A 25,155-nucleotide genomic window follows, 5' to 3' on the forward strand; every position below is an offset into this window, starting at 1 on the left:
CAAGCTCTTTATATACTATTATTTTTTCCTATACAACTATGATAGTTTAATTTATAAATAGCAAGAGATTGGCAGCCATAATAAGATAGAGCAATTATAATAATTCAGTGTAATAAAGTTATGCAAATGTGGTCTCTCAAAATATCTTAGTGTACTGTACTTACCTTCCTGTGATGATACTAGGTGATAAAATGTCTGAGTGATAAGACTAAGTGAGGTGAGTGACATAGGCGTGATTTAGTGTTAGGATACTGTTGACCTTCTTTTGTTCTCTTACTATTGACCTGATGATACATCTGAAGGAGGGTCATCAAGCCGTGATGATGTGAGTAATGGCATGTTAGGAGCAGGTGATATCTGTGATTGGGGGTCTCAGACTAGAGGGCATGAGATTACATTATGCTGCTCAGAATGGCAAACAGTTAAAAATTGATGAATTGTTTATTTCTGAAATGTTCCATTTAATATTTTGGACCTTGGTCGACCTTAGGTGAAACTGGTTAAAGTAAGGGGTAAACCACTGTGTAATTCAAACAGCCCTATTCCTATTCACCTTTAGGTGAAGTGTCAAGCCTTTCTTAGAACCTTACAAAGTCGCCTCAGTCGTGTCTGACTCTTTGCCACCCCATGGAATGTAGCCTGTCAGGCTCCTCTGTCATGGGATTCTCCAGGCAAGAATACTAGAGTAGGTTGCAGTTTCCTCCTCTAGAGAATCTTCCTGACCCAGGGATCAAACCCATGTCTCCTGTGTAACAGGTGGATTCTTAACCAAATTCATTTTGGTCTAAGTAGGATCTCTTGCATACTCTTTTCCTCTGCCTGCCTTTTTCCTAGCATCTTCCTGTAAACCTTTCTCTCTTGTTTGGCAGTGGCTACAACATTTTAACCTGAGAAGGTCCTGAAAGGTAGGTCATGATATCAAATGCTGACCTTTCCAACTATGACTTGGCCAGACTGATCTATTCCTACCTTGAAATAAATTCAGTTTCTGGGTATGATTTGTGATGCTGGGTGCTTGAGAGAAAGCAAAGTGGTGTTCAGTTCAGTTCAGTCGCTCAGTCGTGTCCAACTCTTTGCGACCCCATGAATCACAGCACTCCAGGCCTCCCTGTCCATCACCAGCTCCCAGAGTTCACTCAGATGCACGTCCATCGAGTCCGTGATGCCATCCAGCCATCTCATCCTCTGTCGTCCCCTTCTCCTGCCCCCAATCCCTCCCAGTATCAGGGTCTTTTCCAATGAGTCAACACTTCGCATGAGGTGGCCAAAGTACTGGAGTTTCAGCTTTAGCATCATTCCTTCCAAAGAAATCACAGGGCTGATCTCCTTCAGAATGGACTGGTTGGATCTCCTTGCAGTCCAAGGGACTCTCAAGAGTCTTCTCCATCTCCATAGTTCAAAAGCATCAATTCTTCGGTGCTTAGCTTTCTTCATAGTCCAACTCTCGCACCCATACATGACTACTGGAAAAACCATAGCCTTGATTAGACAGACCTTTGTTGGCAAAGTAATTTACCAGTCGGCAAATTTAATGTCTCTGCTTTTGAATATGCTATCTAGGTTGGTCATAACTTTCCTTCCAAGGAGTAAGCGTCTTTTAATTTCATGGCTGCAGTCACCATCTTCAGTGATTTTGGAGCCCAAAAAGTAAAGTCTGACACTGTTTCCACTGCTTTCCCGTCTATTTGCCATGAAGTGATGGGACTGGATGCCATGATCTTCATTTTCTGAATGTTGAGCTTGAAGCCAACTTTTTCACTGTCCTCTTTCACTTTCATCAAAAGGCTTTTTAGTTCCTCTTCACTTTCTGCCATAAGGGTGGTGTCATCTGCATATCTGAGGTTATTGAGATTTCTCCCGGCTATCTTGATTCTAGCTTGTGCTTCTTCCAGCCCAACATTTCTCAGGATGTACTCTGCATAGAAGTTAAACAAGCAGGGTGACAATATACAGCCCTGACATACTCCTTTTCTTATTTGGAACCAGTCTGTTGTTCCATGTCCAGTTCTAACTGTTGCTTCCTGACCTGCATATAGGTTTCTCAATAAGAAAGTCTGGTGGTCTGGTATTCCCATCTCTTTCAGAATTTTCCACAGTTTATTGTGATCCACACAGTCAAAGGCTTTGGTATAGTCAGTAAAGCAGAAATAGATGTTTTTCTATGATCTCATGAGTTTGTTTCTTGTTTTTTTTTTTTCCTCCATGAGATTCCTTTGGAACCCTTAGTTCAGTTCAGTTCAGTTAAGTCGCTCAGTCGTGTCCAACTCTTTGCGACCCCATAAATCGCAGTACGCCAGGCCTCCCTGTCCATCACCAACTCCCAGAGTTCACTCAGACTCACGTCCATCGAGTCAGTGATGCCATCCAGCCATCTCATCCTCTGTCGTCCCCTTCTCCTGCCCCCAGTCCCTCCCAGCATCAGAGTCTTTTCCAATGAGTCAACTCTTCGCATGAGGTGGCCAAAGTACTGGTGTTTCAGCTTTAGCATCATTCCTTCCAAAGAAATCCCCGGGTTGATCTCCTTTAGAATGGTTGGATCTCCTTGCAGTCCAAGGGACTCTCAAGAGTCTTCTCCAACACCGCAGTTCAAAAGCATCAATTCTTCGGCGCTCAGCCTTCTTCACAGTCCAACTCTCACATCCATACATGACTGTTGGAAAAACCATAGCCTTGACTAGACGGACCTTAGTCGGCAAAGTAATGTCTCTGCTTTTGAATATACTATCTAGGTTCATCATAACTTTTCTTCCAAGGAGTAAGCGTCTTTTAATTTCATGGCTGCAGTCACCATCTGCAGTGATTTTTGAGCCCTCCAAAATAAAGTCTGACACTGTTTCCACTGTTTCCCCATCTATTTCCCATGGAGTGATGAGACCGGATGCCATGATCTTCGTTTTCTGAATGTTGAGCTTTAAGCCCCCCTTTTCACTCTCCTCTTTTACTTTCATCAAGAGGGTTTTTAGTTCCTCTTCTCTTTCTGCCATAAGGGTATACACCAGGAATAAAATTTTACTGTCCTTGAATTTTCAAGTTCCATTTCCTTTAAGATGATAACAGTTTTTACCCCCTTTGTACTTTCTGATGAGGAAATAAGTCCAGTAATTAAGTGAAACTTCTGTCAAGTCAGGAGGACCCAAAACCCTTTTCTCAGGTGCTGAGTCGAACTTAATTTTACCTGTGTCTTGGAGACTGTCCTTAGCAGTCTTTTTTTTTTTTTTTCCGTTTCTTCTGACTCTAGCCACTGTTCTTTCCATACCAGTGATATCCAACCTGTCCTGTTCACAAGAATCATCTGGGCTGGCTGCTGAGAATACAGCTTCCCTAACCCTTTCTTGGAGATTATGAGTAATCCTGAGAACTTGTGTTTTTAATAAGCCCTGAAGTGATTGTGATGGCTTAGGTTGTCCAGCATTTGGAAACTTCAGCACTCTTTACTCTTTCTCATAAAGTTGTGCTTTCTCCTGAAAGCTGGGTAACTTTTTGGATCTTGCTTATGTGTAAAGCAAGGTTAACCAATGTTGGAATGCTTCCACTTTTAGAATTTTGTGAACTGTTAAATTATACACCAGTTGTATCCTTGATAAAATTAAGACATTAGAATTAATAATCTCTGGTTTTGTTCCCTTTGGTTTTCATATAAATTTTTTTTGGAATTCTGTTTTTATTTTCAGTGGTCTGATGCTTATATTCTCAGTTTACTACAGTAGGAAGAGCTTGGGATAGCCAAAAGAGATAAAAACTGGTAAATGTAACTGGGTCCAGACTTCGTTAATAGAATTATTTAGATTTCTGTGTTTGTTTTTGTTTTGCTAGGCTTAATATTTGAAAAGTGTTAGCAAGACTGATTCAACTTATAGATTGCCCATCTCTTGTCTCATTAATTTATGCATTCAGCAAACGTTTATTAAGGTCTACTGTGTACCTGCTAATGCTGACTGGTAATGTCACTATTGGGAAAAAGAAACACACTTATAAATTATAACATGAACTCATGGATTCTTCTTACTGTTGGAATTAATAAACTTCTTTTAGCTAAATACTATGGACAGTTTGGAGAGCCAACAAAAATAAATAAAACTTTCCTCCTTTAGGGAGGGAAGTGAAAGGAATTATAAGAATTTGGGATCATGTAAGGGGGCTAGTATTAGATTTAACTATAGAGAAAAGCAAGACAACCGGCTTACAAATATTTTTCAAGTCTAGAATTTCCTTTACTTAGGAAGCTTCTATTTTTCCCAAAAACTATATGCATCAATTCCAAGAACTTCCATTTGTTCACACATTTTATTTGAGAGTAAATAACCTTGGCCCTGTTGTGCCCCAGAGGGAGAAAGTGAGGCTGTTTCAGGAAATGCTGATTCTGAACCTTAAGATACACCCAAGTGTGGTTCTTTAAATGAACAGACTCCTTTGCTTGGTTGCATAGTGTGTGGCTGAAATTTTTAAGACTAAATTTGGCATCAAAGTGGCATAGAGTTGCATGTTGTTTATTGAACTGTTTCAAATGAAGAAGCATGTAGAAGGATTGACAACAGAATTTTAACTTGAAGTTAAAATTGGCAGGACAGTTAATATTTAAAAAGCTTTATTGGAATTGTTGATTTTTATTCACATATAAATGCTAATGAAACTGGCCCAGCTTGTGATTGTCTGTTCTGAAAAGTTCAGATATAAATTGGTTCTTTGGAACATTTTCCCATGGGAACAATGTTTTAAAAGAGTAATTTAAGTGTGGAGTAACCAGCCATTTGTGTAGCCCATAATGTTGCTATAATACTGTCTTTTTAATGACAAATAGTAGCTGATAGTAAAGTTAGTTTTAGAGGCAAGAAAAACTATATAATTTATATATATATATATATAAGTAAATTAGAGAAAGAGACAGGTATAGAGAGACAGTTAATTTAAATAATTAGGAGAAAATTTCCAACATGGTACAGTACCACTTATTAGACAAAATGTTTTTTAAAAAATGAATGCCAGTATTTGAAAAGGTAAAAATTAAATGTTTGGACCGGTAGATACGTAGATATCAGCAGGAATTCAGAAAGTGACTTTAGCCACCTTACTGATCTGTTCAACTGTGCCTACCTTTGTATATGCAGGGATAGGCATGTGTTCAAAAGAGTAAAAGACAAAAATCATCCCATTGAGTGTACTTCAGTATCTTACCTCCTTTCATTTCTGCCTTCTTTTGACTGAGATCCTGTAAAACTTAGACTCCTCTCTTGCCAACTCACCAGTTCAACCTCTGCTGGTAGTGCCCTCTATATACTAGTGACACTACTCTTTGAATGTTATACTTGACCTTATCAAGAAATGAAATTAAAAAAATTTTTTTAGGTTATTGTCCATATTCAGAAGCATCTAAAACTTTTGACCTCCTTCTCTTGGAAGCACCTGATGCTGGTCCTCTTATCTAGTTCTCCCATAAAAGCATAGCATCCTGTGTGGTTTTCACAATTGTTCATTTTGTCTTTCCTTCCATAGTATAAGCTCTCTGAGGTCTTGTCTTGTTCACTGTTCTGTATTAGTCCTAGGCCCAATATTGTATTGATAGTCAATAAATTTTCTTTTTTAAAAAGAAACATTTATTATATAAAAGATTTTTTTTACTGTCATTCTGTGAAATAGTTCTTCAGTTCTGTTGTTGAGCCTGTGCTGCTATCTTTCACTTTCTTTTTTCATAGATACTTTCATTTACTATCAATACTGTATATCCGGTATCTATCATTTTCACTTTGATTAGTATTACAGCATTTCAGCCCTTCTTTTCTGTTCCAAGTTTATTATGAAAAGGTATTCACAGTTAAATTTAAGTGGAAAGGCAGATTATCAAATGGTTTATTAAGTAGTCAGATAGTAACAGCAAATATTTACTTGCTCTTGTTTATTATTCAGGTTCTGTTGATCTGGATGCATTAGGTTTCTTAAGTTTTTTCCTGCCTTCAGCTTCATTCCTCCATTCTGTCCTTAATGCTATGACCACAGAAGTCTGTTTAAGTACCAGTTGACTCATCAGATAATGGTTTTCTCTTGTCTTACAGAATAAAATTTAGGAATTGGCCTTTTCTTCCTTTTATTTATTATTTATTTCATTATTTGATTCTGTGAGTTCAGGAAGCAGATGTAAGCTCAGAAAGAGGAAAAAATTTCCATGTTTATAACTACCAGAAATAAGACTAAACTTACAGTTGGTGTCAGTTTATGTTGAGTTCCCCTTCACTGGTAGGAATATGGAGGAATAGTAAGCAGTTTTCAGATGGGACAGGTCATTGGAGTTTGTTTGAAGCTATGAGCACTAGCCTTGTAGCTTTCAAACTGCTTAGGTCTTCCACAGTCTGTATCAGGTAATTTTTAACGATTAGAACCACATCTTTTTTATCCCCCACTGCGAATGCATGTGTAGGTAGTTAACATACATTTATTCAGTAAATGAATAATGTCTGGGTACTTTCTTGGGTAGATGAGGTTCTTCGTTTTCACTTGATACTCTGTTTCTTGATTTGGGAGTGTCAAATCTGAATTCATAGACCTCTGCATGTGCGATCTTAGGCGAGTTATTTACCATCTGAGTCTGCTTTTTCATCTGCAAAATTAGAATGGCAATTACTATAAGGTAAGTTATTGGGAGGACTAAATACATGTGAAAAATATTTTATAATCTGAAAATGCTTTATATAAGGTACAAATTATTCAAAATTGATAGCTTTTTTTGTTGAACTTATATATCATTTAATATATAAATATGTTAACCACCATTACTCTTTCACTTTATAATTAGGCTCAGTTTTCAACCTAGCAAAGGAATTAAATACTGTTGCTTTCTTTTCAGAAGCAACACATTTCCTCAACTCCTCAAGGCAAAATTTCCCCCTTATACTGTTGAATTCTCAATATTTTATTTCCAAACTTCCAGTACCCATGGATTTTTCTTCGTAGTGTCTGTGTTAACTTTGGACAAAGATTCAAAAAATGCCATTGGCAAAATTAAATAATATTAAATAAACTATTTAATTAAGAAATTAGGTCAATTTTTCCCCCCAAATAGATCACATTTGGTGGAATTTTCCCAATTTAAAAATTTGCCTTAAATCTTTGATGGTTGCTATGTTTGTGTGATTTTTTAGGTGACAGAATCATGAAGGATTAGCAAAAAATTGTAATGAAAATGTTAAACACTTGAAGTTTTTATTCTTAATTCTAATATAGTAAATATCTGTTCTTTCTTGCCCTTTAACCAGGTCAGTATATGTTTTGTGCTTTATTCTTTTATCACAAAAAAGAGAAGAAAGACTGCAGTGAATGAAGATTCCTCTGCATTTTAGCACTGCTTTTTCTACTGTAGTTGGCTTTTGAATGAGGATGACAATGGAAGAGATGAAGAATGAAGCTGAGACCACTTCTATGGTTTCTATGCCCCTCTATGCAGTCATGTATCCTGTGTTTAATGAGGTAAGTGGATAAACATTTCTTCATATGACCTGTGGAATTTCTTTATGTCTGCTTCATTTATTCATTTGTTTGTTTGTTTCCTCATATAACAAGTACTTATGTAAATGGACTCCATCTATGTATTAAGCATTTTTCCAGGGCTGGACATAAAACAGTGAGGGAAAAGCCCTGAGCTTTTGCTCTTTCTCTGGAGGTTTCACTATAGTAGAAGAGAGAGACACTGGACAAAAGAATACAAGTAATTTTATAAATGAAGAATTGTGATGAGTGCTATGAAGTGTAAAAACAAAATGTGTTAAGTAAAGTAGCAGGTGAGACCTATTTTAGGGGCCAGGCAGGCCTCGCTGGAATAAGAGACATAGATGCTAACATCTGAAAGAGGTAAATAAGGGTTAGTGTGTTGAAGAGTTGGGGATTAGCACCTCTTAGGTAGCCAGAAGAGCAGGCCCGAAAATATCCTAATGAGTTACAGTGAAAGTGAAAAGGTGAAAGTGAAAGTCGCTCAGTCATGTCTGACTGTTTGCGACCCCATGGACTGCACATGCACAGTCCATGGAATTCTCCAGGCCAGAATACCAGAGGGGTAGCCTTTCCCTTCTCCAGGGGAATCTTCCCAACCCAGGGATTGAACCCAGGTCTCCAGCATTGCAAGCGGATTCTTTTCCAGCTGAGCCACAAGGGAAGCCCAAGAATACTGGAATGGGTAGCCTATCCCTTCTCCAGCGGATCTTTCCTAGCCAGGAATGGAACCAGGGTCTCCTGCATCACAGATGGATTCTTTACCAACTGAGCTATGAGGGAAGCCCCGAGTTAAAGTTAGAGTGAGTAGTGACGAAACAATTTTACTGATAAATGGAAGATACCACTGGTTTGTATCTAGAGAAGATATAATTGCTTTTTTATTTGAGCATTTTTCTCGGCCTTAATAATTGATATATTTTAGGTTGTTTTTCTTAAGTTGATATTTAATAGGCTAAGATATGTAGAGTTTTTAGAACTAGAAGTTCTCTAAGAGATAATTTCTCCCCTCCTTTTAATGGTGAACTGAGGTCCTGATTTGTGAGATTATTTTGCTTTAAAGTTTCTTTCTTTACATAAAAAATTCTGGAGGTAAGTGGTCCAGGACTAATAGTATTATGAGTCAGTATCATCAAAAACTGAGGTTCCTGTCTTCTGTTTCATCATCCTAGTGCTTGCCTTCCATTGCCAAAGTCACTTCAGCATGTAGGATGGCTGCTGCTGTTTTGTCCTAGGTTGTTTGAAAGGGGTTAAAAAACAAAGCAGGGGGTGGGGATTTATTTCCAGCTGATAAAGCTTCCTTAAAGTAACCTTTCTGAAAGTCGTACTTGAGACTTCCATTTACATCTCATTGGCAAAAATATAGATTTATGACCACACCTAGCTGGGCAGTTAGGAAATTTAGAAGTTTACTGGAGAGGACGCAAGGAGGAGGCATCTTTTGGAAAACCTGTCCCGATTATCCTGCTACCGTGACAGCATTGGAGGCACTCTTCTAGAGCTGGCTATACCCATCTCTGGCAGCTGTAGCCAACACTTCAGTCATTAATTTTGCCATTTTGTTCTAACACTTTACCCAGGCATTGCAAGACTATAGTTAGTGTTGGAACCAGTGCTTCAGTGCTGTTCAGTAAATATTTACTAAATACCAGCCATTTGTTTGTCGAGTCTGCTGCAAGGGTCTGGAGATACGGGGAAGAAAAAGTCAGCATACTTCTTCTCAAGAGTTGCAGGGAACACAGATGTTTAAGCAAATCAATTATTAACTGTTCAGTTATCCTTGTACCAAGTATGAAGTAAAGAGAGTCACTGAAGGATAGATGAGTAACCCTGTCTTGACATTTAGTGTTTAAACTTCTCAGGTTCTTCAAGAGCCATCATGACAGTTCCATCCAGAATTGCTCCCTCTTTTCGTGTTTATGTTGCTAACTCTGTAGGCTCTTGGATCAAGTTGTCTGGGGGCATTTGCTGTATTTATCTGGTATTTTGAGTCTTTGAGGAAGGTCAATTTGCATTGCAGAACTTTAGTTTAATCCTCTAGTTAATAAAAGAGGAATGAGAAAAGCTTTTTTTCTAAGAGTTTGAGTGACCTTTTCCTCCGTATGGTGAAATGATTTTATGTGATGCTTGACTTTGGAAAACAGTTGTATAGGGTGTAGGATTTGGGTGAACTCTTACGGTTAATACTCGTATACCTTTTCTACTTTATTCATATATAAGAAGAATTAACTTGAAAAGAAATGGCTATGAATGGACCAGTAAATCTCTTCAGAAATCTGAAACTTGAATAACATGTGGGGTATGATGGGCCCCAGATTAGAATACGTTGCTAGATGATTCATAGTTGTTGTTAGAAGTTGTTGTTAGAAATTTGAAAATGAAGTGGCTGGTTGTGTCAGACTGAGAGATACTACATCAAGTTGTCAGGGTCTAATTTCTCAAATTGAATTTACTGATAATGGTATCAAGTTGTTGTGTTTTTTTTTTTTTTAATAAAATTCAAGCATTGTTCTCTGGCGTTCCAATATATTATCGTAACATCTTAAATAAGATACCTTTATTTTAACTGTAGTTCAAACATGGATTTTTCTATAAATCTAGTAATGGGGAAATTAGAATCTAGTTTGCCTCTGCTTTTCTCTTCTTTGCATATTCAAAGATAAAATGGATGTCAAATTAATTTTACAAACAACAGCACCACAATAGGGATAAAGTTTTACTCTGAAGGTAAATGGTTCACTAAATTTTGTCCACTGTGTAGGGGAGAGTTAAAAAACTTATGCATGCTCACCTTAATGTTACATTCATAAAACTAACTAGAAGCCATTTTGCAGAACAGATTTTTGGATAGTAGGATATCCTTACAACTGGGGAAATTTTAGTACTGTTGCTGCAGCTCACAGGGGAAAGTTATTTATGACATCCTGGGAGCAAGATGCTTGCTAAACTTAATGAAGCTATGCCAAAAGTAAGCTGCTTGTTTAGTCAGCTGCTGCCCAGTTCAGAGTCCAGGTATATTACATGTGTTGTAAATGTACTGTGAAATAGGTCTCCTGGTTGCATTATGGAATAATGAGTTTATAGAAACCTCCTGCCAAGTCTTATATAGATAGTTTCTCACGTACTGTATCCTTTTTTGCTGACTCTTTGTATATGGAGGAGGAAGGATGTATGGTTTGATTCTTCATTCCAGGAAAAGACATGTCATGTATGTTCTTTTCCAGTGACTTGAAAGAAAACTTTCTAAGGCAAATATAAATATTTTTCCTATTAAAAAAATCAAACCTCAAATTTTAAGTAAATATTTACACTTCTCCACAGTGAAGGTGTAGGCTTCACTTATAATCCCAGTATTTAGAAGTGATCATAGTTAATATTTTGGATTTGATTTACTTCTGTGTCATTTACTATGCTATATAATCGTGTCTTAGTTTTCTTTTCTGCAAAATGAGGATAAAAAATATTTTGTTTAATTCTCACAACTCTGGGAAGTAAGTAAATTGATGCAGTGCTTAGAACAGTACCAGACATGTTTAAGTATTAGATCTTATTATTAAGGAGTCTTCCACATAATTTTATGTAAAATTGTGATCATACCTGAGAGTGTGCACATTTTTAGGCAATGTTTTAGTGGAATATTCTTATAGTAGTTAGAATGGCTCTGCTTATTTTTTTGCTAGGCAACTTAGCAACCCCAGAAACTAATTCTTTTAGAGCCAGTTATTGGACTTACTATGTACAGAACAGATGATTACACTTTGCCTTTGTAAACTCATAAAATTTAATGGGTGACCTCTCGATTCTGTCTACTTCTGTTTTTGTTCTGGCTTTTTTTTTTTTTTTTTAACCTAACTCATCTCATTATCATTTGAATCACAAGAGATGTATGTGGAGTTTTTATTCTTGGCTCAGTTTAACTTTCTTTTAAAGAATACGGTCAGTAATCTTGATGGCATTGGGGGGAGGGTGGGAAAAAGGGAGAAGATATCAGTGAAATAGGCCTGATTTTGAGGAAGCAGATTTTATAGACAATTTGGAACCAACCTAATTAATTATTTTGACCTAAAAAAAAAAAAACAAACTTAAAAGATTTTGTAAGACTGTTTAAAACTTGAGCAACTAAAGTGTTAAGTGGATATACATTTTTTTTAATTTTAGGTGTAAGAAACTGGCTTGAGGGACTCCCTGGCAGTCCAGTGATGAAGACTCCAAGCCACTACTGTGGGGACTGGGGTTCAGTCTCTAGTCAGGGAACTAAGATCCTGCATGCTGCATAGCATGATCGAAAGAATTTTTAATGTATTTTTTAAAAAAAGAAATTGGCTTGATACTAGAAAATAAAGTATAGAAACGAACTGTTATTTCTAGAGGGAGTGATAAAAGCGCTCTATGGATTCAAAATTATATAAGCTTTTAAAATATGTTTATAAATGATCCAAAAAGTTAAATTTGAAAAGTTTGCAGTTAGTTAGCAGTAAGTGGACACAAAAGCTGTGAATAGTAAGTTGCAGGAGGAGCTCACACAACTGAGAGGAGACAAAATGTGAGGTTGAGGTGAGACCTTAATGTTAAGCTCACCCAGCCTGTAGTTTCCCTCCAGCTGCACTTCTGTCTCTAAGTGAGGAAAGGTGTTATGTGCCCTTTTCTCTTACTCTGATTCCCGCTCTCTTAACTTTTTTCCTGGCGACATGGAAATCCAGCATGGCAGAGATCCAGGAGTGCCTCTCCATGTCCCAGTATCCATTAATACAAAATATCATATATCCCTTTCCTTCTTCTTTGGATTTAAAACAGGGTATATGCACTGTCAGGCAGTGCTGAAAAATGATTGCACTGGCTCTTTAAACATACTCCAATCAAAGACCATTATCCCCAAAGCTAAAAACATACTTGACCCACTAGTAAAAGTTTTGGAAACAAAGTGGATATTATTATCTGTTCCAAACTGACATAACGTCATAATATCTGCAAAGTGTTAGCAACCCTGAAGAAACTCTAAGGAAGAGGATTTTAGGAGGTCACGTTTTTCAAGGACCAGTTTAGATCTCATCTTCATACTTTTTACTTCAGCTGACAGTAATCCCATCAGCTTCTGTGTAGCTACTTACTTAATCTTCTGAGGTTCCAGGAATATAGTCTGTTTCTTTGTATCTCTCAAACTGACTTCTCTCACATGGTAGAAACTCAGTACATTGTTGGTTCTTAAGCAGTTGAAGAGATTCAGTGATGGGACAGAAGCCAGCCTGGAAAGGGTGAGTACAGGATGGGTGCATACAGGAAGCTAAGTGGCTTGTGTATTGGTTTTAGAGCCAGACAGATCTGGTATATGACTTCCCTGGTGGCTAAGACGGTAAAGCATCTGTCTACAATGCCAGAGACCTGGGTTCGATCCCTGGGTTGGGAAGATCCCCTGGAGAAGGAAGTGGCAGCCCACTCCAGTACTATTGCCTGGAAATCCCATGGACAGAGGAGCCTGGTAGGCTACAGTCCGTGGAGTCACAAAGAGTCGTCCGACTATTTCTGTACTTTTTAGCTCTTTTATGTTGGGAAAATTTATGCAAAGTGAGTTTATTCCTCTATAAAATGGAAGTGATGATAGATAGTTACAGATTTATTATGAGGGTTAGAGATACTCTATAAAAATACATAATAAAGTGCATAATATGTGCTTAGTAAAGTGGTAGCTATTACTGGTATATTACTGGAACCTGGTACTTTAATGAAAGGTACAGGTAAGGTGAACATGATTTTATTATGAAATCATCTATCACATGTGAGAGGCCTAAAATAGAAGCACATTATAATAGGGGAGGTGTGAACATACCTTGCTACCTGAGTATTAGAGGCTGAAATTATAAATAGATTAAAAAACAATTTAGGTAAATTTATGGATGAAAGTATTTTTTGAATGTATATATGTGCCTATATCAAAGAAGGCAATGGCAGCCCACTCCAGTACTCTTGCCTGGAAAATCCCATGGACGGAGGAGCCTGGAAGGCTGCAGTCCATGGGGTCACTGAGGGTCGGACATAACTGTGCGGCTTCACTTTCACTTTTCACTTGCCTGCATTGGAGAAGGAAATGGCAACCCACTCCAGTACTCTTGCCTGGAGAATCCCAGGGATGGGAGAGCCTGGTGGGTTGCCGTCTGTGGGGTCGCACAGAATCGGACACGACTGAAGTAACTTATCATCAGGTGCCTATATGCCTGGTATTGCCTGGGCATTGTGAATATTTTATAATAAATCCTGGTGGGATTATTGCAAGATGTGTGGGTAAATAATGTATCCCAAATGACTCCCAGCAGAGTTCTTTTCAGGTGCTTCACAGATCACTGACTTGATTCAGTATGTTAAGTCTGACCTTTCTTTTCTTTCTAAGGTATACATATGTAAACTTAATCTAGAAATCTAGAGCTGTAGATGTCTATCTTGGCTAATTATATAGTTCCTCACTGACTGGCGGCCCCTTTTACTTGCATTGACCCTTTCATATACTGGTCAGGGCAGTACAGAGTGAGTTAGTGCTGATACTTGAAAGGCACTCATCTGACTCAGACCTTTGACTTGGTGAAAGTGGTCAGTGTGGTGTAAACCCGAACAAGGAAATGGGTTCCTGTCAGGGAGGAAACATTCATTCTGTCTCCCTCTGCCTCCCTTGTACAATAAGAACTTGAGATCAGAAGAGCTATATTGCTAAATGTTCTTTGTGATTCATTATAATTAAATGAATTTGGTGGAAGGAGGTATACCTTCATTAGTTAATTATTATACTTATCTTATTTAGTTGCTTACTTGCTATTTTTGCCTACCTGGATCCCCTTGTGTCTTTCCTTTTACTTGCCAGGGCAGTGTTAGATTTTACAAGATGTGTAGAAGCCAAGTTAAATAAATGCTAAATTGAATGGCTCATTGTTTATTTTGGAGATAAATTGTTAATCTTGGCCAGTTTTGATGCTTTTCTTTTTGTTAAGGCAAGTAACTCGTAGGGAGATAAGGTTCTTGGCATTTCTGTCTTATTTAGAAAATAAATTGATTTAAACTGTTTGGAGAGTCACTAGATTGTATGTGTGTGTGTAAAACTGTTTTCATTGCCTTAAAGAATTGAAAATAATAGTTATTGCATAATGTGATCTATAACCATAAGATTTTTTTAGAAATATTATACTTGCATAAAAATCTACAAAGATTACATTGATTTTGAAGGTTTAATATTGTCCCAAATAAAAAATATATACATTGAGCTTTATTGAGTTAATTGGCCTAATTCTTAGGGACTAACAAAATCTGATATTAACTGAAGCTAGTTATTTTAAGCCTGGCAATTCTTCAAACATACACACCGAGGAAACCAGAATTGAAAGAGACACATGTACCCCAATGTTCATCGCAGCACTGTTTATAATAGCCAGGACATGGAAACAACCTAGATGTCCATCAGCAGATGAATGGATAAGAAAGCTGTGGTACATATACACAATGGAGTATTACTCAGCCGTTAAAAAGAATTCATTTGATTCAGTTCTGATGAGATGGATGAAACTGGAGCCAATTATACAGAGTGAAGTAAGCCAGAAAGAAAAACACCAATACAGTATACTAACACATATATATGGAATTTAGGAAGATGGCAATAACGACCCTGTATGCAAGACAGGAAAAAAGACACAGATGTGTATAACGGACTTTTGGACTCAGAGGGAGAGGGAGAGGGTGGGATGATTTGGGAGAATGGGAATTCTAACATGTATACTATCATGTAAGAATTGAATCGCCAGTCTACGTCTGACGTAGGGGGCAGCATGCTTGGGGCTGGTGCATGGGGATGATCCAGAGAGATGTTGTGGGGAGGGAGGTGGGAGGGGGGGTCATGTTTGGGAACGCATGTAAGAATTAAAGATTTTAGAATTAAAAAAAAAAGTAGTAACTTTTATGAAATTGTATACCTTCTTTAGCCCAATGAAAAGCAACTTATACAGTGTTTAATAAGGACATTTATCTTTCAGAATTACAATCCTTATATGTTTGATAATAAAAGTTAAAAGCATTTGGGTTAAACTTTCAATTCAGGACTTTAGGTAGCCATTTTTAAAATTCTGGTTAAAAAAAAGAAGACAGATATAAACATCTGTAGAATCCAGATGACCCACAGTCTTCAATTTAAGTAACAAACCTTTTATCAATACTGTTTGCTAATGAATAAAAAAAAGACTTATCTTAGTTTAATGCCTAACTGAGGAGATGAAAAAGCAGTTTTAAGAGTTAGGTAGTAGGCACTACAAATAAAAACAAAAATAAATGAGACCTAATCAAACTTAAAAGCTTTTGCACAGCAAAGGAAAACCATAAAAAAATGAAAAGACAACCTACAGAATGGGAGAAAATATTTGCAAATGATGCTACAGACAGGGGCTTAATCTTCAAAATATACAAACGACTTATACAAATTCAACAACAAAAAGACAACCCAATTGAAAAACTGGCAGATCTTAATAGGCAGTTCTCCAAAGAAGACATACGGACAGCCAATAGGCAACATGAAAAGATGTTCAACATCACTGATTATTAGAGAAATACAAGTCAAAACTACAGTGAGGTGCCACGTAACACCAGTCAGAATGGCCATCATTAAAGTATCTACAAATAAAAATGCTGGAGAGGGTGTGGAGAAAAGGGAACCCTCCTATACTGCTGGTGGGAATGTAAGTTGGTATAACCACCATGGAAAACAATGTGGAAGTTCTTCAAAAAACTAAAAATTGCCATATGATCCAGCAGTCCCACTCCTGGGCATGTACTTGCACAAAACTATAATGCAAAAAGATACATGCACCCTGTGTTTATAGCAGCACCATTCACAGCAGCCAGGTCATGGAGACAGCCTGCATGTCCATCAGCAGATGAATGGGTAAAGATGTGGTACATATATGTATATATATACAATGGATATATTGTAATCTATATATGCAGTAGATAAACTATAAAGGAAAAGAATATTAAAAATAGAATGTATGTGTATAACTGAGTTACTTTCCTGTACAGCAGAGATTGGCACAACACGGTTAATCAACTGTACTTCAATTAAAAAAATAAAAGAGTAAGGTAGTAAATACAAAAAATCTTAATTAATACATATTTTCTTTGTTTTGGTCATTTTATAGGCCATACACACATAATTTGCCATCTTTTTTTAACAGAACATTGAAAGTTAATCTTGAATCCTCCCATTTTCAAAAATTTAAGTGAATATGTTTATTTCTACTAGGGATGTATACTATTTTGAATTCTCTGCTTATCTTAAATCAGTCTTTAAGGTGATGTGTGCTAAGTCACTTCAGTTGTGTCCAACTCTCTCTGTGGACTTTAGCCCATCAGGCTCCTCTGTCCATGGAATGCTCTAGACAAGAATACTGGAGTGGGTTGCCATGCTTGCCTCCAGGAGATCCTCCCGACTGACTCAGGAATCAAACCCACATCTCTGAAGTCTCCTGCATTGGTAGACATGTTCTTTACTACTAGCGCCACCTAGGAAGCCCCAAAGAAATAAATAAGGAACTAATACACATACCTTAATTTTTCATCCTTTCTAATGAAAATTTTAGATCATCTATTTGAAGAATTATGTTGATTCAGAATCATTAGCAAGTTATGTTTGTTAATTGATGGGTGTATCAGTGTGATTACTGTAAAATGCAGTATCAGAAATGTATTTTTTCTAGAAAACTGATACTAATGATTTAAAATTTTTATTGCAGCTAGAACGAGTAAATCTGTCTGCAGCTCAGACACTGAGAGCAGCTTTCATTAAGGTGAGGCACAGATAATTTATTATTATGGTGGTTAAAATGTATCTTATAAAGAAATCTAAATACCATGTCATAAGTGTCATTATTATGGTGGTTAAAATGTATCTTATAAAGAAATCTAAATACCATGTCATAAATGTCAGTTTATTTTTTTAACCTTTCTTTTTGGATACCTTTCTCTTTTGTTTTTGTTTTGCTGTTTAGTGAAAACCTTTTCAGTCATCTTGTGCCTATTTTAGTGTACACTTTTAAAGCTTAAAACACTTCTAAAAAGTGAGTTGGAACAAGTGCCGTTTCAGTAGAATTCAGCTTTTCATCACTTTGTGCTTTTGAACTGACTTCTTCAAAATGTTTTCTCTTTGGCTTTAAAGTATATTTTAAAATTCTGTTTTATTTGACATATTCAAAACTTTTATAAAGTTAAACCCAAAGATTTTCTTCATGCTCTTTTTAACTATAGAATGTAAGTGTAAAACTGTGTTTTGAGTGGGAAAATAAGACCTCTGTGTTGCTCACATCAAGGAAGTTTTGAGGATCAGCTGAGTCACTCAGGATGAACTGTTTCATTGTCTTATTGTTTCATTGCCCTGAAGATGTTAAGTTGATAATCCCTAGCTCACGTGTTGGTGCTGAACATTTAAAACACAGCAAGTTCAAACTGAGTTGTACTCCAGGTTTTGAAAATGAGTACCAATAAAAGAATATAAGCAACTCAGTAATATGTATTATGTTGATTGCATGTTGAAATGATAATATTTTGGGTATACTCTTAAAATAACTTAATGTGTTTTTTCTTTTTACTTTTTAAATGTGGCGGCGGCTGCTGCTGCTGCTGCTGCTGCTGCTGCTGCTGCTGCTGCTGCTAAGTCACTTCAGTCGTGTCCGACTCTATGTGACCCCATAATGTGGCTACTAAAAATTTAAAATCAGATAGGCTCCTACTGAATATTTCTATTGGATAGCCCTACTCCACTTACTGAGTGCAGCCGTTCATATGAGACTTAATCCATTTCATCCTAAATACATATCCATCCCAAGTCACTTCAGTTGTGTCTGACTCTTGTGATGCCAGGCTCCTCCATCCATGGGATTCTCCAGGCAAAGATACTGGAGTGGGTTGCAATTTCCCTCTCCAGGGTATATTCCTGACCCAGGGATTCAACCCACATTTGATCCTCTTATATCTCCTTCACTGTCAGGCAGGTTCTTTACTACTGGCACCACTTGGGAAGACCTAAATACATATCAGGATACCCAAAATTTTAATTTTTATTTACTTTTTGTGTGTTTTCTCCCATCAGTAGCTAAAACAACTTACATTTCAAGTATTTTAATGTTTAAATCTAGAATTAATTTATAGTTGAGCCTCATTGGAATTGAAACTGTAACTATTCAGCTTGATTTCTTTTTATGGCAGAGGTTAGCTTATTGATACCTCACTTGAAGTGAAGTCGCTCAGTCGTGTCTTGACTCTGCAACCCCATGGACTGTAGCCTACAAGGCTCCTTCAGTTCAGTTCAGTCGTGTCCGACTCTTTGCGACCCCATGAATCGCAGTGTGCCAGACTCCCTGTCCATCACCATCTCCCGGAGTTCATTCAGACTCACATCCATCAAGTCCATGATGCCATCCAGCCATCTCATCCTCGGTCATCCCCTTCTCCTCCTGCCCCCAGTCCCTCCCAGCATCAGTCTTTTCCAATGAGTCAACTCTTCTCATGAGGTGGCCAAAGTACTGGAGCTTCAGCTTTAGCATCATTCCAGTCCACGATATTTTCCAGGCAAGAGTACTGGAGTGGGTTGCCATTTCCTTCTCCAGGGGATCTTCCCAACCCAGGGATCGAACCCAGGTCTTGCGCATTGCAGGCAGACGCTTTTACTGTCTGAGACCCCCTGGTAGCATAAATAATGTCGTTAGACATCTCTCTGTTTCACTACTAGAAATTACATTTTGTGTATTGATCAGTACTATTTTGATGTAATACTCTAAAATGCAGTGCCTGTATACACATACATACTAATTTTATTTAAATATATTCTGCCAAATCATTGGATTAATGAAGAAAATGAATGAAGCAGCACCATCCTTAGTGGAGTTTTTTGTTGTTTATTTGTTTTTCGTTTTCTTCTTTGCATTAAATATCAGTGTGGTTTGGAGTGGTATATTCACCTGCCTCAGTGGTTGTCTGACCTGCCTCTTGAGAAACCTATATGCAGGTCAGGAAGCAACAGTTAGAACTGGACATGGAACAACAGACTGGTTCCAGATAGGAAAAGGCGTACGTCAAGGCTGTATATTGTCACCCTGCTCATTTAACTTCTATGCAGAGTACATCATGAGAAACACTGGGTTGGAAGAAGCACAAGCTGGAATCAAGATTGCCGGGAGAAATCTCAATAACCTCAGATATGCAGATAACATCACCCTTATGGCAGAAAGTGAAGAGGAACTAAAAGGCCTCTTGATGAAAGTGAAAGTGGAGAGTGAAAAAGGTGGCTTAAAGCTCAACATTCAGAAAACGAAGATCATGGCATCCAATCTCATCACTTCATGGAAATAGATGGGGAAACAGTGGAAACAGTGTCAGACTTTATTTTGGCGGACCCCAAAATCACTGCAGATGGTGATTGCAGCCATGAAATTAAAAGACACTTACTCCTTGGAAGAAAAGTTATGACCAACCTAGATAGCATATTGAAAAGCAGAGACATTACTTTGCCAGCAAAGGTCCATCTAGTCAAGGCTATGGTTTTTCCAGTGGTCATGTATGAATGTGAGAGTTGGACTGTGAAGAAAGCTGAGCACTGAAGAATTGATTCTTTTGAACTGTGGTGTTGGAGAAGACTCTTGAGAGTCCCTTGGACAGCAAAGAGATCCAACCAGTCCATTCTGAAGGAGATCAGCCCTGGGATTTCTTCGGAGGGATTGATGCTAAAGCTGAAACTCCAGTACTTTGGCCACCTCATGCAAAGAGTTGACTCATTGGAAAAGACTCTGATGCTGGGAGGGATTGGAGACAGGAGGAGAAGGGGATGACAGAGGATGAGATGGCTGGATGGCATCACTGACTCTATAGACGTGAGTCTGAGTGAACTGCAGGAGTTGGTGATGGACAGGGAGGCCTGGCATGCTGCGATTCATAGGGTTGCAGAGTCAGACATGACTGAGCGACTGAACTGAACTGATGGTGGCATTATGGGGACTATCTTAACCATCTTTGTGGCTAAAGAAGGAAAAGTGATCCGTTGCACACCATGGTATTGATAAGGCAAAAGTCAGTTTTTTGCCTTTTTCTAACAAGAAGAGAGAGAAACTTCTCCTGTGTGTCCTCATAAGGAATACTCACTCTGAAGTATTTATTATATACCCACTGACAGTCATAAAAGACATAAAATAATGAACTTTATTAAGCTTTTCCTTATAATGTCCTTATATATGAGCTGACATTTTAACTCTAAAGTATAATTAAAAAGCAAACTGTTTAAAGTATGTGGTTATGATAAATCTGGTTATATATGATAAATCTGGATAAATTTTATTCATGGCACAGATTCTTTTTTTTTTTTTAATTTATTTTAATTGGCAGCTATTTACTTTCCAATGTCGTGGTGGTTTTTGCCATACATTGACATGAATCAGCCATGGCTGTGCTTGTGCCCCCCATCCTGTACCCGCCTCACACCTCCCTACCCATGCTGTCTCTCTGGGTTCTCCCAGTACACCAGCTTTAAGTGCCCTATTTCATGCATCGAACTTAGACTGGTCATCTGTTTCACATATGGTAATATACATGTTTCAGTGCTATTCTCTCAAATCATCCCACCCTGCCTTCTCCCACAGAGTCCAAAAGTCTGTTTTTTACATCTGTGTCTCTTTTGCTGTCTTGCAGATAGGGTTGTTGTTACCATATTTCTAAATTCCTTATGTATGTGTTTTATATTTGTGTTTCTCTTTCTGACTTACTTCACTTGTATAATAGGCTCCAGTTTCATTCACCTCATTAGAACTGACGCAAATGCGTTCTTTTTAATGCTGAGTAATATTCCATTCACGACAGTGTGATCACTCACCTAGAGGCGGACATCCTAGAATGTGAAGTCAAGTGGGCCTTAGGAAGCATCACTATGAACAAAGCTAGTGGAGGTAATGGAACTCCACTTGAGCTGTTTCAAATCCTAAAAGGTGATGCTGTGAAAGTGCTGCACTCAGTATGCCAGCAAATTTGGAAAACCCAGCAGTGGCCACAGGACTGGAAAAGGTCAGTTTTCATTCCAGTCCCAAAGAAAGGCAATGCCAGAGAATGCTCAAACTACCACACAAGTGCACTCATCTAATGCTAGCAAGTAATGCTCACAATTCTCCAAGCCAGGCTTCAAAAGTACATGAACTGCGAATTTCCAGATGTTCAAGCTGGTTTTAGAAAAGGCAGAGGAACCAGAGATCAAATTGCCAACATATGTTGGATCATCAGAAAAGAGAGAGAATTCCAGAAAAACATCTATTTCTGCTTTATTGACTATGCCAAAGCCTTTGACTGTGTGGATCACAACAAACTGTTGAAAAGTCTTCAAGATATAGAAATATCAGACCACCCGACCTGCCTCATGAGAAATTTGTATGCAGGTCAGGAAGCAACAGTTAGAACTGGATATGGAACAACGGACTGGTTCCAGATAGGAAAAGGAGTACGTCAAGGCTGTGTATTATCACCCTGCTTATTTAACTTATATGCAGAGTACATCATGAGAAATTCTGGACTGGATGAAACACAAAGTGGAATGAAGATTGCTTGGAGAAATAGCAGTAACCTCAGATATACAGGGGCTTCCCTGGTGGCTCAGAGGTTAAAGTGTCTGCCTGGAATGCGGAAGACCCCGGTTCGATCCCTGGGTCAGGAAGATCCCCTGGAGAAGGGAATGGCAACCCACTCCAGTACTCTTGCCTGGAAAATCCCATGGACGGAGGAGCCTGGTAGGCTACAGTCCATGGGGTCGCAAAGAGTCGGACACGACTGAGCGACTTCACTTTCACTTTCAGATATACAGATGGCACCATCCTTATGGCAGAAAGTGAAGAACTAAAGAGCCTCTTGATGAAAGTGAAAGAGGAGAGTAAAAAAGTTGGCTTAAAGCTCAACATTCCATTGGGTATATGTACCACAACTTTCTTATCTATTTGTCTGCCAATGGACATCTAGATTGCTTCCATGTCCTAGCTGTTGTAAAAAGCATGGCACTGATTTTTCATTAGGGATAGTGAGAGTTATTTGGAGGAAAGTATGTTAGTTTTGCATTGTGTTCAAGCTGGTTTTAGAAAAGGCAGAGGAACCAGAGATCAAATTGCCAACATCCGCTGGATCATGGAAAAAGCAAGAGAGTTCCAGAAAAACATCTATTTCTGCTTTCTTGACTATGCCAAAGCCTTTGACTGTGTGGATCCCAATAAACTGTGGAAAATTCTGAAAGAGATGGGAATACCAGACCACCTAACCTGCCTCTTAAGAAATCTTTATGCAGGTCAGGAAGCAAGAGTTAGAACTGGACATGGAACAACAGACTGGTTCCAAATAGGAAAAGGAGTACGTCAAGGCTGTATATTGTCACCCTGCTTATTTAACTTCTATGCAGAGTACATCATGAGAAACGCTGGACTGGAAGAAACACAAGCTGGAATCAAGATTGCTGGGAGAAATATCAGTACCCTCAGATATGCAGATGACACCACCCTTATGGCAGAAAGTGAAGAGGAACTAAAAAGCCTCTTGATGAAAGTGAAAGTGGAGAGTGAAAAAGTTGGCTTAAAGCTCAACATTCAGAAAACGAAGATCATGGCATCTAGTCCCATCACTTCATGGGAAATAAATGGGGAAACAGTGGAAACAGTGTCAGACTTTATTTTGGGGGGCTCCAAAATTACTGCAGATGGTGACTGCAGCCGTGAAATGAAAAGACGCTTACTCCTGGGAAGAAAAGTTATGACCAACCTAGATAGCATATTCAAAAGCACAGACATTACTTTGCCGACTAAGGTCTGCCTAGTCAAGGCTGTGGTTTTTCCTGTGGTCATGTATGGATGTGAGAGTTGGACTGTGAAGAAGACTGAGCGCCGAAGAGTTGATGCTTTTGAACTGTGGTGTTGGAGAAGACTCTTGAGAGTCCCTTGGACTGCAAGGAGATCCAACCAGTCCATTCTGAAGGAGATCAGCCCTGGGATTTCTTTGGAAGGAATGATGCTAAAGCTGAAGCTCCAGTACTTAGGACACCTCATGAGAAGAGTTGACTCATTGGAAAAGGCTCTGATGCTGGGAGGGATTGGGGGGCAGGAGGAGAAGGGGATGACCGAGGATGAGATAGCTGGATGGCATCACTAACTCGATGGACATGAGTCTGAGTGAACTCTGGGAGATGGTGATCGACAGGAGGCCTTGCGTGCTGCAATTCATGGGGTCGCAAAGAGTCGGACACAACTGAGCGACTGAACTGAACTGATTCTTAATTACTGTATTCTGTTTGGTAAAATTTCACATAATTTTAAAGGAGGGCATGCATTAAAAAATTAAGATTTTTAAACTTTAACTTACTTGAAAAAAACCATGCCCAGCCATATATCTGTATTTATATCATTAGATTTTCATGTTTCCAGTTCTTGGTTCATAGCACCAGTGATATTTATCAGGCTTTAATACGTATTTTTGTTATTTGGAGAAAAGTAGTTTTTCCCAAGATACTAGTGATTATTATCTCTTATGATATCGATCCTGCTTTCCCCTCTGGGAGGTTTCTGATAATGTTAAGGATCATTGATCCCAAGAGAGGGTATTTTTGCCCTTGGCTTTTTATAAAAGTTGGATAGCACAAAGTTTAAGATTGTATTCTGAAGGAAAACTTGAAGTTATAGATACAGTGTCTGATTTAAGGGTTTTTCAGTTAGAGTCACTGGTTATGTTTGAGGCCTCTAAGATAAAAAGCAGAACTAGGACGTCAGCCAGAAGATGCTAAACTGCTGTTTCCAGAGTATGTGCCAAGGTACCTCGGACCCCGCAGGAAATTGAGTGGTGTCATGAGATATTTTAAACATTTGAAGGAATAGAGTGGTTTCAACATTAGCTTGACACTGTGTGAACTGCTAGCTTGAGACAGTTTGCAGTTTCAACATCTTCAACTGGGCTGCATTCCTTTCAGTGATGTCATATCTTTGTGAAACTGGACTTTGGGCACTGCTGTTGATAGAAAGCAAGTTCACAAGAAAATCAATGTACAATAGAAAATGAGGGTAGAAAATTCTAATCTAATTCCAACATTTGAGAAATTGTGCGGTGCCCAACAGGTTCTCACATCTCATTAATAATAAATCATGGTTATTTAAGAATAAATAAAATATTTTTCAATTCATGTGATTTTTAAAGGCTACTAAGTTGTTAGGAGGTAAGTATGTACTAAAGTTGTTTGAATTTTACTTACTGCACAGCAGTGTTAGGTATTTCGGTATTTCTTTTGGCACTAAGAACACTGAACTAAGAAAAAGGGACATCTGTGAGGACTGTAATGCTGCAGCTATGGCATTTGAGGGCTCCAGATGAACTGGGTACTGAAAGCATTGTTCTCAGACTTGCAGAAGTGTTTTTTCCATACTTTATTGTAACTTAACCAAAGAAATTGTATTTTTCTGTTGACATTCTCTGTAAGCAGATAGAACATCCCCTGCTTTCTAAGATAATTCATTGTGTAGGTAGGTTTAATGTTACTCAGAGAAAATAAACCACTCTTAACAAATACTGGCTTATTTCACTCTTACCAAATAACTATGTTATTTTATGGCAGTTTACCAAATTAATAATGTTGACACCTTCTTAGGCCTTTTTTGTACAGCTTATCTT

General features: G+C 38.1%; 1 protein-coding gene across 16 annotated transcripts in view; it reads left to right on the plus strand.

Annotated features, from left to right (window-relative positions):
• PDCD10 (programmed cell death 10) overlaps nt 1-25,155 on the plus strand; it is a 49,158-nt gene that overhangs the window by 11,443 nt on the left and 12,560 nt on the right. For 11 of the 16 annotated variants that reach the window (XM_069580273.1, XM_069580258.1, XM_069580215.1 and 8 more), the window contains 2 exons: nt 7,245-7,455; nt 17,229-17,282. In XM_069580273.1, the coding sequence (XP_069436374.1) occupies nt 7,360-7,455; nt 17,229-17,282 (150 nt within the window). In that variant the 5' untranslated portion in view covers nt 7,245-7,359. The remainder of the gene's footprint in view (nt 1-7,244; nt 7,456-17,228; nt 17,283-25,155) is intronic. The other 5 variants (XM_069580250.1, XM_069580319.1, XM_069580328.1 and 2 more) reach the window with 1 other exon arrangement.

This window comes from Ovis canadensis, chromosome 1 (assembly GCF_042477335.2).
Source record: "Ovis canadensis isolate MfBH-ARS-UI-01 breed Bighorn chromosome 1, ARS-UI_OviCan_v2, whole genome shotgun sequence".
NCBI lineage: Eukaryota > Metazoa > Chordata > Mammalia > Artiodactyla > Bovidae > Ovis > Ovis canadensis.